Source organism: Alnus glutinosa, chromosome 6 (assembly GCF_958979055.1).
Source record: "Alnus glutinosa chromosome 6, dhAlnGlut1.1, whole genome shotgun sequence".
Taxonomy (NCBI): Eukaryota; Viridiplantae; Streptophyta; class Magnoliopsida; order Fagales; family Betulaceae; genus Alnus; species Alnus glutinosa.
Genome location: NC_084891.1, coordinates 20,572,438 through 20,587,553, shown reverse-complemented (window position 1 = coordinate 20,587,553; position 15,116 = coordinate 20,572,438). Strand labels below are relative to the sequence as shown.

The window sequence follows — 15,116 nt, the reverse complement described above, 5'->3', positions numbered from 1 at the left end:
CAGCCTCCATCGAAATGTAGATGCGGCAGCAGAGGATCACGCTCTTATTTTCCATTCCCCCATCCACCAGGAAATTAATTTTCTTTTCCTTTTTTTTTTAAAAAAAAAAAAATAAAAAAATAAAAAAATAAAAAAAGAATAGCTTATAGCCTTATACGTCTCTCTCTCTCTCTCTCTCTCTCACATGAGCTTTCTTTCTCTCTCCACCTTCTTTGCTTCACCGTAGCAGAGAAGAGAAGAGGAGAGAGAGAGAGAGAGAAGCAAGTCCCATCTAATCCATTCGAGCACCATTCATGAGTGTTAGGAATTCCTGAAAGTCTCTTTCGCTTTGTTGCTATAGATTTTTGCTGTTGTTGGTGGTGTTGAAGATGATGGTTGCAAACAGCTTTGATCTATGGCAAAAGGACTCCTTCTTTTCTGCGGCCGAGGAGGTTCAAGAATCTGCCGATGCGTATGTTTCTCTATTTCTCGTTTTTTTTTTTTTTGGCTTTTATTCGTGTGGGTCTGCAACTTTAGTATTTTCTTGTCAAATTCTACGATTTGTGGGTTTTTGTGATGTGCGTACGAGGATATATGTGTTTGGTGATGTGGGCATCGAACTTCGCTATAAGCGTTCAAGGATTTGTGTTAAATTCTTCATTTTGTGGGGTTTGGTGATGCGGGTGTGGATTATATTGCAAGGCTTAATATGTTTTTATTGGTTTTGCTTTAACGGTGCTTCAGAAATTGCATAATCTGTTGCAGTTTTTTCCTCGACTATAGTGTTTTTTGTCTATAAGTTAGTTGGGATGGTCTCAGGTTATATATATTCCATTTATTTCTCTTTTTTGGTGTTGATGATCCGGCATGGTCTATTTTTTATTGGACTAGAAGTACTTGGAATTGATTAGTTTTCTTGTTGCGTTTCTCGAATGGCAAAGTTGTCTCTGTAACTATTATTTCCTGTTCTAGTTGGTTCTCATCAATTTGCCATCTGGGTAATTGTTGTAATCTAGTATGCTTTAGAACGGGGCATTTCTTTGGGATGGAATAAATGGTTGATTATTAGCTAAATGTCACATTCGAAGTTTGTGCTGTAGAAAAAAAAAAAAAAAATCTGTAGAACTTGGTATCGAATCTTTCATTTTTGACTCAATCTGGAAAGGAAAACTATTGCAAGCTGTTGTGATTTATCAAGAAGTTCTGGACTATTCATCCGTATAAGGTTATCTTCATGCACTGGATAACTAAATAACTAATAATTGAAGGGGGTTTTGTAGTACTATTGGCCTTATTAACTTTCCCAAGGATCAAGAGGAGCCTAACCCTTTCAGTGGAATTTATTGCAGTCGGAATGCTTGTTTGATTTATATTGTTTCAGTTGTACAGTTAGAGTTTATTTCCTCTGCTTTGTTTCTGCAGAATGGAATCAGCATACAGGACATGGGTAAGAGAGAGGAGACAAACTCTATCACCAGAGGATTTGGATGAACTCTGTAGGGAGTTGCAAACTGCTTTAGGTACTGCCAAATGGCAGGTACATTAGTTTTCTTTTGTCCAGTTTCTGCATTGCTCCTTTTTCCCTCCTCTTTGATTCACTTTGGATATTATTATCGGAATCCCAAACTGATTTTTACTTTTTGTTAGTTGAGTAAGTGGACGAAGTACAACTTTAAATCTTCTGTTTTCTATTAGTATGGTTTCTAAAAAATATAGTTTTACTTCAGCTTAAGCCAATGTTGAATCTTTTATTTTATAAAGTTGGATTTATGCTTTCATGGGTTTCAATCATCGTCAATTCGTCATATATGGGATTCAAAACACTCATCTGGTTTCTTATTTCACGTTTTCTCACCAATCAAGCTGCATTTAGAAACCTTGTTTTGGTTTTTGCCTCTAATTTTGCATTATTGAAATCTTAATTTTGAATTAGTTGGAGGAGTTTGTGAGGGCTGTCAGGTTGAGCTATGGACATCGTGGCAATGACAATACAACAGCTAGGCATAGACAATTCATTGATGCCATTGAAAACCAAATATTGCATGTCGAAACAGCGTTAAGGGAATCTTTTAATGAGGAAGGAAAGCAACCCCTTCAATGGGTAAACCTGGATGAAGATGAACGTGATGAGTTGGCCACATTTCTCTCTGGCAGCTCCCAGAGCTCACAAAGTGCAAAAGATGAATGTTTAGAGCTCAGACCTTCCATGAAAAGCTCTCTTTTGGAGAATCATGCTCAGAGAAAAGATGCAGACCTCAAGTACAGTCCTGTCTATGACACAGATTTTTCTGATGAAATGGAAGGTTTTAAAGATGTTAGTTGTGTCAAGAAGGATGGAAATCATGTCATAAATATAAAATCAAATGAAATTCATGGAGGGATGGATGATATAATTTGTCAACCAGATAAAATGACTAATAATACAAGAAGAACGTGGAGTTCTCCAAATTTTAGTGAATTGAAGATCATAATTCCTGATGAAGATGGACATATAAACAAACTAATGCTGAGCGTTGAGGACACACCTAAAGAAAAAGGATTGAAACCTGTCTTCCGGAAGCAAAGGCGCGGGGAGTTTCTTCAGGTCCAGGGAGCGGTTAGTTTGTTCAATCAGGTCAGTTCAATTTTTATTTGAAAAAGGAAACCTGATTTTATTACCTTATTTTAAAATGTAGGATATAACATATTTAGAAAGAAAAATAGTAATTAGTTTTAATGAGAAAACATTAAAAGAGGGGGGGAAAAATGGATTATTAGATCTTATCCTTTCTTTTTGTTCTGCTTACAGTCAATACAAGTGCATATTTCTTTTGTATCCTGATCTATATGTGGTAATGGTTAAACATGATTTTGTGTGGCCAAATTCCCATGAAAATTCATAAGTTCAATCTACTGCAGCTCTTTGGTCGGGTGGGTGGCTTCCAGAGACAATTGCAAAGTCCACTACACTTGCCGTTCCGTTGTTCTGTTCAAGTTACACTCGCTTTGATGCTAACTATTTTTTTGATTGGTAAGCAATTGATTTGCTTGAACTATAAGCATTCTCAATCATAAGGAGTAGAGTATGTATACTCATTAAGAATACTATTGTTTGTATGTGTATGAAATTTTATTCACTGCATTCTCCAGTTTCCCCCGTATGTTATATCATACTGAAAATGCAAATATCAAATCAGATATTAAAATCTCATGCAATAGATAGATCTTTTTTATTTTTATTTTTTTTCCCCCTTTGACAAGGTTTCCAGGCTCTTTGAGCACCTAACTATTTCTTTTTTTCTTTTCTTTTTTCTTGGATAAGTAAAGCATGTGTATTCACCTGCCATACACCTCCCTGTCAACTATATGTATAAGACCTAAGAGTGACCACCGAAAGGGTTAGCAACAGAGACCAAACTAAGAATTTAACTCTAGAGGGGCTGGATTGCCTTTTTTAGAGGGGGCCATCATAATAAAGTGAAAAAAAAAAAGACCCTAAATATTTGAAAATAATTAACATTTTTTTTTCTTTTTTGGTGGGACTGTGGGAGGAGGGCCCCTCCCAGCCCCCCCTTGGGTCTGTCCCTTGTTAGTGGTAGGGTTTTTTTAACTTGGATACTTTGATAAATGGTAAGTTGTATATACTGTAGTTTAAGTCGATACATAATTTTTGTTTTCATCTAGTTATTAACTTATTATGCATAACCTCTTGGAATAAGAAACTACCTTCTTATTTACAAACAAATTGCTGCTTTTGTAATTATAATTCGATGTACAGTTAAATTGTTGCTTCGCTTTTTGTGTTGTGAGACAGTTGTTTGATTGGGATGATTGTGTAGAGCACATGTTGAGATAACTTTTTTGTTATCATTTCTTTCTTATTTTTATGCTCTAACTTACCAAAAAACTTATATTTACATGATTTTTGGATCTACCTTTAATTTTTGGTTAAGTAATTCATTTTCATATCATGCCCCAGTACTTGCAAACTTTCTAGCCTTTCGATAAGAATTAGAACGGTAGTTGGTGTAAATAAAATTCATAGTTTTTTTCCCTTATTTTGTAATTAGCCAAAGTCATAATCACTAAAACTGGGGAAGGAAGTATTTATTTAAAGCAAAAGTAACCCCAAGGGGTTGACTCGAGTGGTAAGTCATTTGGCTTCTAGTGCTTCATGAAGCGTCAGGTCTAAGGTTTGACCCCCGTTGAGTGCAAACAATTCTTTGGGACCACACCCGCGGGCGAAAGCCCAAGCTTTACCCGACCCGTGTGAAGGGGCCGCTTTTGACGGTGTCCTGAGGATCTAGTCTCGGATGGCTCGGTTATATATATATTTAAAGCAAAAGTGCCTATTGTCAAGGTTAACTTTGTACAATTAATAGTTTAGATGATGAGATGGCACTTAGGATCCTTATGTTGAGGAATTAGTTTTCTGCAACTGTTCGAGGTAATCTTTTAGTCTTTGATATCAGTTGTGTGCCTTCATGTTCTTGGAAGATATCAATTAGGATCTCATAGGTCTCATGAGGTGAGTTTGCATAATGCACTTCTGGACATTAACAGTCATTAATTCTTCAGTTTTATTAAATTGTGGATTTGTATTGTTATGTCATTCTTACTGTTTAGCTTGCTATCTAAAATAATTTCAGACTACTTCAAAAATATGTTTAAGAAGAAGCAACAGATTCGATCACTTTATATGGAAGCAGCAATTATTTTTACATGTGGCATGTTTGCTAAATGCCACTTCTGGTCTTGAATAGAAACCATCTCTCTCTCTCTCTCTCTCTCACACACACACACACACACACACACACACACAAATGCACTGATGCACACGAACAGACACACACAAGTCATATGTAGCTTTGGAGAATGGTTTAGTGTATAGAGCGTTGTATGTGCCTTGGCAGGAGCTATAATTAAATCATAGAGGAACATGCTCAATTATTCGTCATTTTATGAAAGTAAAACCTATTTTAAGTTTACAGGACTTTAAATTTATGAGTTGTTGTAAGGATCAATGTTATGGTTTCTTATTTGGAAAGCCACCCTAGCAAAGGAATCTCATATTTTGTTTTATCTTTTTTCTCCTGCAGTACCTTTTGTATTTTATTCAGCTTGATAAAGTGGTAGGTGTATGGCACGTGATCAAGATGAGAGGTATTTCCATTGCCTTAGTAATCCCCTTTTTTAATACAATGTATTTAGAGGAAAAAGTAAACAAATGAGTGAACCCCTGTTGTGCAGCCATGAATCGTGGGTATCCATATCCTTGTCATCTCTATGTTCGATATGAGTACTTTACAGATACTTTGACACCTATCTAATACATGTTAAATGTATTTAACTCTTGAAAATATGTGATACTTCTTGGATATTCCTAAAGATGTTGAATTGGACACCTCAGTTGCTATACGGCCTTTCATTTGGTTTAGTGTAATTGTAAGGGAAAACACCCTGCTGTTTTGTGGCCATTGTTTTAAAATATTAAATTAAATATTCATACACAGGCTCACCCATACACACTGTTTCGACCATCACTCTCTTATATACTCACATATGTGATGTATTCCTGTTTTACTTAATATCATATTCTTGGGGGATCTGTTGTGGTAGTATCCGTATCATCACATATCTTTTGGGAGTTCATAGTTGTGCAGTGTATGTTTTGGTCCTGTGATAAATTTGTTATTAAGGTCTTCTTTTTTACTCCTTTGTAGCCGAAGCCACTACATGCCATCATTGTTTCACCAGGATTGCAGTGACACAATGAGGTTTTCCATGCTGTCGCTTGTCTTCTGTCCTCACATAAGAACAATCTTAGCCATCCTTTCCTTTACCGGATAAACACAAACTGAACATGATTGAGTGGATTTTTTTTTTTTAATCTCAATTTCTGACCATAGCTTTTCGTTCATGCCAATTTTTTCTCCAGCTTTATTTTGAGGCTGAAGAAACATGGTCAGTAGGAATAATTAATGTTACATTGTATAAAATTTCCAAAAAAAAAAAAAAAAAAAAAAACCGACAAGATGAAGTAAAATTCTGCATAGGCTGGATTATAATAGTGAATAATGTGGAAAATAAATTTCATACTTAGCTAAAGATGCTCAATTGTTCTCACAGTCACAGGCATGGCAATGACTGACCTATGTAGCCTTTTGTCAATAAGAATCATAGTTAATTGGCTGTTCCTCTCATATGTTTCTCTTGATGTGTTCTTATTTTTCTTAATTGGATGTTTCTTTTTGTATATTTCCCGTGTACATGATTGCGTCCCTCTGCACTCCTTTATAAGATTGGATTACTTTAAAATAATAATAGTCATAGTTGCAGCATTTCCTTTTGCTTCTCAGGAATGAAATAGAGATAAGGTTACTTCTAATTTATACCGCTGTATTTTATCCGCAGGAATTGGAGCCCACCTTTCTAAAGCAAGGAAAAAGGAAAGTTTGAAAAAGGGATACCTGTGACTCCAAAGTCGACATCTTCCCAACATGTATGAAGTAGGCTAAACCACCTCTTTTAAAGTAGCAGAAGTAAAACGGGCAACAGGAATAGGGGTATCCTTTTAGAGTTCTGGATGCCACAAAATGTAAATACATTCATGTTGCCATCGAGTAAACAATACCATTTGAATTCTGCTCAAAAAGCTATTCATGCTTGCTTGTTAAGGCCCCAAATCCATGGCTTTAAATTGTCTAACTTCGTGCCTTTGCTTATGGTACTTTCATAGTAGGGCTCATCTTTATATCTAGTTGCAGTAAATGTTTTCCAGTCTTTTTCAATTATCCACACTTTTGACTTTTTTAAGAGTTAAATACCATTTTGGTACTTCGAAAATGAAAACGATGTAAAATCAAACCATTCAATCATAACGGTTAATGTTGTTTCTTCTGTCTAAAATTGGGGTGCCGGAAGGACCCTCGTCACTCTTTCTCTTGTCCCTATTTTTTAATTATCTCTCTTCTTTTTCTTTTTTCTTTTTCTACCAAATGGCCAGCCGAATCTGTAATTAAACTGAACCTGATTAGCAATAAACAATATCTTTTTGTAAGTTTTAAAATATCTTTTTAATTTGCTTCTTTTAAGTTGTAAATCTTTTTTTTCATGTTTTTGAAACTCTGTCTTCACTGACATATAACTTCTCATACAAATAACATATATCAATGTTTTTTGATTTTGATATATATATCTTCACCTGTCATAAATTTAGGGTGATTAATGAGATTAAATGTTCAAGTCTTCCTGATATGTGAGTAGATTATTATGAGAGAAAAAAAAAATTAATAATAATTCTTAGTCTCTACGTCCCATTGTAATCGTTCACATTTTCATCAAAATAACCTTTTATTTTTATATTGATTTTAAGTGACGTGATGTATTTTTCCACTTTCAAATAAAAATTAAAGACAAAATGGGAAAAACTAGTTTAAGATAAATGCATTTATTACTGTTTTTTAAAAGTTATGCTTTTTGCGGCAAAAAGGAGAGATATAAACTGCATGTATAATTTGGACTGGTTCCCACTCAACATTCCAAACAATGACTCCGGGCCCAGAAAATCTCCTCCGCCGTCCTGTCACCACGCCAAAATGCACCCTTGGCTGCCAGGTACTCGACCGCTGCCTCGCCGGCGGCATACCCTGCAACTCCATAACCGAACTCTTCGCCGAGAGCGGTTGCGGCAAGACCCAGCTCTGCCTTCAATTGGCTCTCTCCGCTCAGCTCCCGATCTCCCTCGGCGGCCTCTCCGCCTCTTCTCTCTACATCCACACCGAATTCCCTTTTCCCTCTCGCCGCCTCCACCAACTCTCCCACGCCTTCCGGTCTTCACACCCCGCAATTTTCAACAGTGATCCTTGCGATTCTATATTTGTTCGCGCTGTACATTCTGTGGACCAACTGCTCGATATATTGCCTAAGATGGAGTCGTTTCTATCCGACCTGAAAACCCAGTTGCCGGTTAAGCTTATTGTGATTGATTCGATAGCGGCGCTTTTTCGTTCCGAGTTTGAGAACACCCCGGCTGAGCTTAAGCGGAGGTCCTCGCTGTTTTTCAAGATTTCTGGGAAATTGAAGTTGTTGGCGAAGAGGTTCGGTCTGGCGGTTGTGGTGACGAACCAGATAGTGGATTTGGTGGTGCCTGAGGGGGTAAATGGGCTGAGGGTTGGGAATTTGGCTCGCTTGTATTCGTCGGGGAGACGGGTTTGTCCCGCCTTGGGACTAGCGTGGGCGAATTGTGTGAATTCAAGGTTGTTCTTGTCGAGGAATGAGGAGGTTGAGAAAGAAGAGAACGGCTTGGCGGATTCGAATCATCTGTGTACGCGAACAAGGCGGCAACTTCATGTTGTTTTCGCGCCTCATTTGCCGGCGGCTTCTTGTGAGTTTGTGATCACAAGAGAAGGGGTTTTTGGAGTTGAATGATACCAAACAGCTTCTTACACGTGTAGTTTATGCATGGGTTTCTGTTCAGTTATTGAAGTGCTTTGATCATTTTTCATGAGTTGCTCGAGGGTGGTTACTGATTCCAGCAGAGGTGATTTTGCTGAGATTATTTAATCATGTGTAAATTTTGGTGTTGTATAATTTGTATGGCAAGAAATTATTGTTCGGTCAATTGAATAGTTCAATTCTCTTTTGCTTTGTTGATATTGTTCATTTTACCTTTTTATGGAGTATTTAGGAAAGAAAATGGTGGGGTTTTCATTCCATTCTCTTATATGGGTCCAAATTGGGAGGAATCAAAGGGGAATGGACATTACTTGTGTGAGATGTTTTAAGAGGGAATGGATATTAAATGGGTAAAAATGTTTTTTGCTTTTTTTTTTTTTAACCTTCCAATTAATAAGAGACACATACAAAAAGAGAGAGATATAATAATCAAATCATGGCATTTTTCCCCCTTTCCAAGTCATAGGAATACCTTGTTAGAACAGTTTGCTCGTGTTGAACACTAATCAATTTGCACTTGCAACGAGAAAAAGTATAAGCAATAGAGCCTGTCGAAGGGTATCGTCGAAAAATAACTCTGATGCTTAAGTTAGCAAAATATTTGGAGAATGGAAATAAAAGAATGATTAGGTAAAGAGTTTTGAGCAAAGTCCAAAAGTCCATTTTACTTGATTGTGTGTTACCTTTTAAAGTAGCTTATTTGCAACTATTTCTCATTTATGCCGTGACCCATTTTTAATGTGTAATTCATTCCACGTTTGCCTTGATTGGAGCACAACTTATCCTTTAAATTAGGGGTGCATGTTAAAATGTGGCTAATTCAATAGTTTAATATTTGTTTAGCACAATAATAACTTGGGAATTGATTACCTATTACGCGTGTAGAATGCACTAGGGTTAATGGGCTAATTTTGGGCTTAACGTGTAGGTCACATAGGCTTATCAGTCCATACCGAACATACATCTTTATTCATTCTCCCTCATTTCATCTATTCATTTCTATTCCATTCATTTATAAACTCCTAAACACACACACACACACACACAAAAAAAAAAAAAAAAAAAAAAAAAAAAAAAAGTTAACAAAACTAAGGGCATGTTTGATAGCTTTTTCAGAAGTTTATGTGCTCTTGATGTGCGTTTGACATAAAATAAGTGAAAACGAAAACACCGATTACATATATTGTTATACATATAACTATATATATTACATACTTATGAATATATACATATAATATAACATATTTAATTATTTACATAATCGTATTAATATTAGTATACCTATGACATAAATGATAAATATATAGCATATATCATAAAAATTATTTAATATATGCATAGCCACAAACCAACATGAATCAATCCCTTAAGCTTTCATCAATGCTACTCTTCCTCATACTTCTTATATGTACATTGCCCACCCTTTTGAAGGGTTGAAGAAAGGGATAAAGAACGAGCATTTAGGTTTGTCGTTTGATTACCAAGGGGCTCCGCAGCAGTTTGAGAATCTCAATGGGGCCAGAAAAATAAATTTGTTTCTACCGTTCCCTTATCTGACTCATAGGTCCTCCTGTAAGCGAATTCCATTTTGTAAGAAGCTTGTAATATAATGTCTTTTTTTGCAGGGTGTGGGTAAAACAACACTGATTATGAGAGTTGTTGAAGCCCTAAAAGCCTCTAACCCCAGCTTGAAAGTTCAGGGCTTTTGCAGTCGTATGCTCTCTCAATCTCTTTGTCTTGCTTTCTGATGAATTGGGTCTATTTATTTGTATGAAGTTTTGTGATGGTGGTTTTATAGGTGAAGTTAGACAAGGAAGCGAGAGGGTGGGGTTTTGAGGTGGTCACTTTAGATGGCCGCAGTAGCAGAGGTCGACTCCCCTCCACCACTATTTCAAGGTCTCCTTCTCTCTGTTTTCCTTTTTTCTTTGCCAGTCATATCTCATTGAATATCTTTTATTTATATCTTTGAAGCTGAATGTGATATTCTATATACAAAAAATCTCATCCATCAAACCTTTTTTTTGGAAGAACATATTCAAATTTGGGGTCTTTAGTATTTTCATTCCTTGTAATTGGTTAATTGTGCTGTTAATACCGATTTCACATGCCAATAGAACTTGAGTTTTGTTGATGGAATATGATGGTCCTTTAATTGACATATGAAGAATTGCTTAACTACTGATTTCTAAGTGGTGTTTGCTTGTCGTCAATCACAAGCCTGCTATTGTGCTTAGTTTATTTTACTAGTAATTTATACTATTACATGTGTGTTTGTGATATCTATGACTTACAATTTAATATGAAATTAAATTTAAGGCTTTTACATTTTTTATTTTACATAGACATGTACAAACACACACATAGAGAAAAACTATAGTTATCTATGTACTTATGTAGTTTCTTGTTTATATAAGTTTGTCCCCCATTATCAAAAATCATTGTTCCGCCCCTAAAACCAGCCATCCCTATTTTGGTCAAGGGGTGGATTGAGCCACCCCATATGGCCAACCAAGGGTTGGCCGAACCCACCCCCCAAAAGGCCAAAGGAAAAAAATTTGTCATTGAGAGAGACCAAACCACCCCAAAGGGTAATGAGGGTGGTTCGGCCACCCCTAGACAAACCGGTCTGGGGTGACCGAACCCACCCATTGTCTAAACGGGGGTGGCCCCAAACCCACCCACAGTCCAAACGGAGGTGGTCGAGCCACCCCAAGGCTCTTGGGGAGTAGTTTCAGCCACTCTCATTTTTGCAAGTTTTTTTATTTATTTATTTTTTTAAAAAAATAAATTAAAAGTTGAGGTTTTTTTTTTAAAATTTTTTTTATTATTATTTTCTTCATCTTGCTTGGCAGTAAAAGTATAGGTATTACCTGTGATACACGACCACGTAGGATGATAATCTGAGTTGGCTTAAATATGTGGCAACCGGGACTAGTGTCACAATTTTAAGGGGGTGACGTAGATGGCTGCACAAAAAAAGGATAGAACCGAGACGGAAGTACCAAGTGAGCATTTTTATTAATGACAAGTATCACCTGTGATACTTTTTAAAACCGAGACGATTGTTTGATTTTCGCCCTTACCACATGTATCTGTGAGATATTTAACCCATCTTTTTTAAAGGCGAGTTTTGCATGTTCAACTAAAAAAAACTCAAAATTGAATAGCATTATGTTTTTTTCATGATCAAACAAGGATCTTATGGAAAATCAAGCCAATCTTTATTTTTTATTTTTTAATTCTCAAAGATAAGACTAGAAACTATATTTTTATCTTACAATTATCCTAAATTGTTGACATGGCAATTCTAACTTACTCTTGGATCAGTCTTTTTGTTATTTTTTTTTTAAAAAAAATTTAAAGATTAGTTAGAATTACTACGTCAGCATTTTGAGATAAAAATGTGATATATAACATTACTCATCCTTAAATGAGTAATCTAAAATGAGTAATGCTAGATACTATAATTCTATTAACAATGGTGACGTGACACTTCTAATTAACATTTGGATAAATTTTTATTAAAAAAAATCTAATAATTAATTAGGAGTAGCACATTAACGTTGTTAAATAAATAATTGACAAAATTATACCATCTAACATTTCTCTCATTAAATATGTGTGGGTATAATTTGGATGGAGACTCGTAGATTAGCCTGTTACTGGGCCGTGAATGTGGTGGGCCTCGTCCATGACATACCTTGTGATCTTCAACCAGCCCATAAGCATTCTTTGGTCGTCGTCACGGGGTCACCTGGATCTCTCTCTCTCTCTCGATCTCTCTCCCCCACTCTATCTCTCTCCTCCACTCTCGTTGCTTGGAAATGGAAATCACTGAGAAATTCAAATGGCTGTGAATTAGAGAGAAGGTTCTCTGCATTTCATCAAAATCCCCCAGATTCAAAAATTCAAGCCCTAGACTTAAGATAACTCATACATTAACAAACAAATAACCCGACCCATCTGAATCAGTCTTCGAGCTCGAGCTCGACCTCCTCACCATGGCCTGCTTGGCCATCGCTCTCCAACCCGCCAACGGATCCGACGTCCTGCTCCAGACTCGCGAGTGGTTCCCACCCGCACGCGCCCTCGTAGCCCTCTCCGGCTTCCGCCATACCCGCCTCGCCTTCGCCGGCTCCAAGCACAACAGCAACCACCCCTCCGACGCCGACTCAGACTCCATCGCGGCGTCCATCGGCGATGATCCCCTCGCGGCCTCGAGCGGACAGGTCATCGTCGGCGTGGAGAGCCGCTACCGCGTGGTGTATCGCCTGGTGAACTCGATCTACGTCCTGGGCATCACCACCGCTGAAGACACCGCCGTGGTCAACGTCTTCGAGTGCATCCACATGGTGAACCAGGCCGTGAGCGTCGTCGTCACGGCGTGCCGCGGCGTCGACGTTACCCCCGAGAAGCTCGGGCGCAAGTACGCCGAGATCTACATGGCCCTCGACATCGTCCTCCGCGGCGTCAGCAGCATCCGCCTCGCCGCCATGCTCGGAGCCATGCACGGCGACGGCATCGCCAAGATGGTGCACTCCGCGCTCGACTCTGAGAGCAAGATTCGCGGCGCCGACAATTGGACGAATCTGGAAGCGCATTCCGTCGAACACGAGGCAGGCGTGGAGGCATTTTCCAACGCACGTTTCGAGATCCCGCCCGAGACGCTGGCGGCCGGGGACGAGGTGGCGGCGAGCCTGGCCCCTGTGGTGCAGAGTGTGAGCGAGCAGCAACCGCAGGAGCAGCAGCAGCAAGAGGAGGAGACGCAAGCGGAGAAGGACCCCTTCGCGGCGAGCGACGCGATCAACAAGCCGAAAGAGCTCGTGGGTGGGTTCAAGAAGAGCAAGGAGGCGTCCTCCTCCGATTTGACGCTGGCATTGGCGGGAATTGAGGTGACGACATTGCCGCCCGCGGAGGCGACCCAGTCGACTTATATCGGAGTGGAGGGATTCGAAGGAGATTACGGTGGAGTAGCGTACAGCAATGAGAAGGTGGCCTCGTTGGATGATTCATTTCAAGGGTTTAATGCGCCTTTTGGTGGAGGATTGGATGCCTCGGAGTTTCTGGCTCCCACAAAAATTGTGAAACCTCAAGGGCTTGGCGGGCTCGAATTGTTACAGACTGGGCCGGACGGTGATGCACCAGCGGCACCTGCGGCTGCTACTCGCGGAGCAGCTAATCCGCTTGAGGATCTGGTTAAGAGTACGGAACAGAAGGGTCCGGAGATGTACATTGTGGAAGAGATCAGCGTGGAGTTTAGAGAGTCGTTGCTTGCTAGAGTAGGATTGTTGGGTGTGGTTTATTTGAAAACATTGCCGACCAAGGTGATTGGCGATAGAGAAACCGAGTTTTCATTCCAGGTGGAGGGTGCGAGCACGGTTAAGAGATTTGTCATGCAGAGTTCTCGTGTTAGCAGTCTCGGGAATAGCATGTTTCACGTGAGGTCCGCGTCTGCCGACGAGCCTATACCAATTCTCAAGTATAGCCTGTTACCAAGGCTGACGCCGGTGCCTTTGAGGGTTCGTCTTGTAAAGCGTCATACTGGGACTTTACTTTCTGTAATGATACAGTACGCCTCGAACCCTGATTTACCAGTACCTTTGAATGATGTGACGTTTGTTTTGAAGCTACCGGTTGACCCTTCATTGTTGAAGGTGTCTCCCAAGGCTATATTGAATAGGGCTGAGAGAGAATTGAAATGGCATGTCCCGGAGATTCCAGTGAAGGGTTCTCCTGGTCGGTTGAAGGTGAGGATGCCTGTGGACTCTAGTGAGGAAGATGAAGAGATTGAGGTTGTTGCTTATGTGAAGTTTTCTGCCCGAGGAACTCGATCATTGTCTGGGCTTTGCCTGCGGCCTGCTTCTGAGGGTAAGATAGACTTTTATGAGGTTAGTCACAGGTTTGAGAGTGGGGTTTACATGTGCAATTGAGCTATTGATGAAATGGCTGATTGGTTACAGATTGATATGCTTTTTTTTGTATTTCTTTTGTTCAAGGGGGTGTATGGTTTGGATGTGTGTAGCATTCTTTGATATCAAACTTGTAACTTAGCTTCAAAGTTATGTGATATCTTTGTGCCTTTATGTTATTAGCTATTGTTCTTTGTCAATGAATAGCATACTTTGTTAACTATGTATTTGTGTTAATGACTTTTGTTTTTTGGCCTGTTATCGTTGAAGTTCATAATCTCAGTATCATGGCGCACAGTGTGAATACATAACTATGCGTAGGTATTCATTAATCAGAAAGTGGAAGTGTCATAAAAAAGTTATGGACCTATGGTCCTGCCAGAACACTGGTGTTAGTACATAGGTAGTTTCGTTTGTTAAGTACTTTTCAAATCACAATCTAATAGGCTGGCAACTAGTCGCTAAACATTTACTTTTCAAGTGTTATCTATAAGCGCCGGAGTTTAGAATATGATGTTTTTTGTGGTATTCACTTTGAGTTAGGATAAATTAGAAATTTTACTTTTTAAGTTTGAAGGATATCCTGGTGTTAAGACTTTTGTTTATAGCTATTGAGCTCAAAATTAATAGTCGGAGATAAGCTGAAAAATAGTTGAGGTTGCTTTGTTTGTAAATAGAGGCTTTACATTAGATGTTAGGTCCATATGTTGTGTTGGTAGATTCCGTTGACAAAACACTAGGAAAATCTAAGTCTAATTGAGTTGTCTCATTTGAAGTTCAAGATCTATTACA

At 38.7% G+C, this 15,116-nt stretch overlaps 3 protein-coding genes and 1 long non-coding RNA gene across 4 annotated transcripts; all 4 read left to right on the top strand.

Moving 5' to 3' along the window:
* Window positions 1-167: 167 nt before the first annotated feature.
* On the top strand, window positions 168-6,741 carry LOC133870708 (uncharacterized). The gene is made up of 6 exons (XM_062307900.1): window positions 168-451; window positions 1,402-1,516; window positions 1,913-2,593; window positions 2,878-2,989; window positions 5,058-5,121; window positions 6,373-6,741. The coding sequence occupies exons 1-5, from the start codon at window positions 369-371 to the stop codon at window positions 5,081-5,083; spliced, it is 1,017 nt and encodes a 338-aa protein (XP_062163884.1). The 5' UTR covers window positions 168-368; the 3' UTR covers window positions 5,084-5,121; window positions 6,373-6,741.
* A 621-nt stretch (window positions 6,742-7,362) lies between these two features.
* LOC133871237 (DNA repair protein XRCC3 homolog) lies at window positions 7,363-8,629 on the top strand. The gene has a single exon (XM_062308636.1). The coding sequence runs from the start codon at window positions 7,507-7,509 to the stop codon at window positions 8,386-8,388; it is 882 nt and encodes a 293-aa protein (XP_062164620.1). The 5' UTR covers window positions 7,363-7,506; the 3' UTR covers window positions 8,389-8,629.
* A 1,451-nt stretch (window positions 8,630-10,080) lies between these two features.
* On the top strand, window positions 10,081-11,346 carry LOC133870689 (uncharacterized). Its single transcript, XR_009900763.1, has 3 exons — window positions 10,081-10,128; window positions 10,214-10,311; window positions 11,268-11,346. It is a non-coding gene; the product is annotated as an uncharacterized LOC133870689 (long non-coding RNA).
* A 794-nt stretch (window positions 11,347-12,140) lies between these two features.
* Window positions 12,141-14,547, top strand: LOC133870676 (uncharacterized). The gene has a single exon (XM_062307850.1). It carries the CDS (start codon window positions 12,417-12,419, stop codon window positions 14,343-14,345), a length of 1,929 nt encoding a protein of 642 aa, XP_062163834.1. The 5' UTR covers window positions 12,141-12,416; the 3' UTR covers window positions 14,346-14,547.
* Window positions 14,548-15,116: the final 569 nt, after the last annotated feature.

Coding starts and splice junctions, on each gene's coding strand:
- LOC133870708 (XM_062307900.1), top strand. CDS start 369: ATGATGGTTGCAAACAGCTTTGATCTATGGCAAAAGGACTCCTTCTTT. Junction 1,517..1,912: donor TAGGTACTGCCAAATGGCAG/GTACATTAGTTT, acceptor ATTTTGAATTAG/TTGGAGGAGTTTGTGAGGGC. Junction 2,990..5,057: donor GCTAACTATTTTTTTGATTG/GTAAGCAATTGA, acceptor TTTCTCCTGCAG/TACCTTTTGTATTTTATTCA.
- LOC133871237 (XM_062308636.1), top strand. CDS start 7,507: ATGACTCCGGGCCCAGAAAATCTCCTCCGCCGTCCTGTCACCACGCCA.
- LOC133870676 (XM_062307850.1), top strand. CDS start 12,417: ATGGCCTGCTTGGCCATCGCTCTCCAACCCGCCAACGGATCCGACGTC.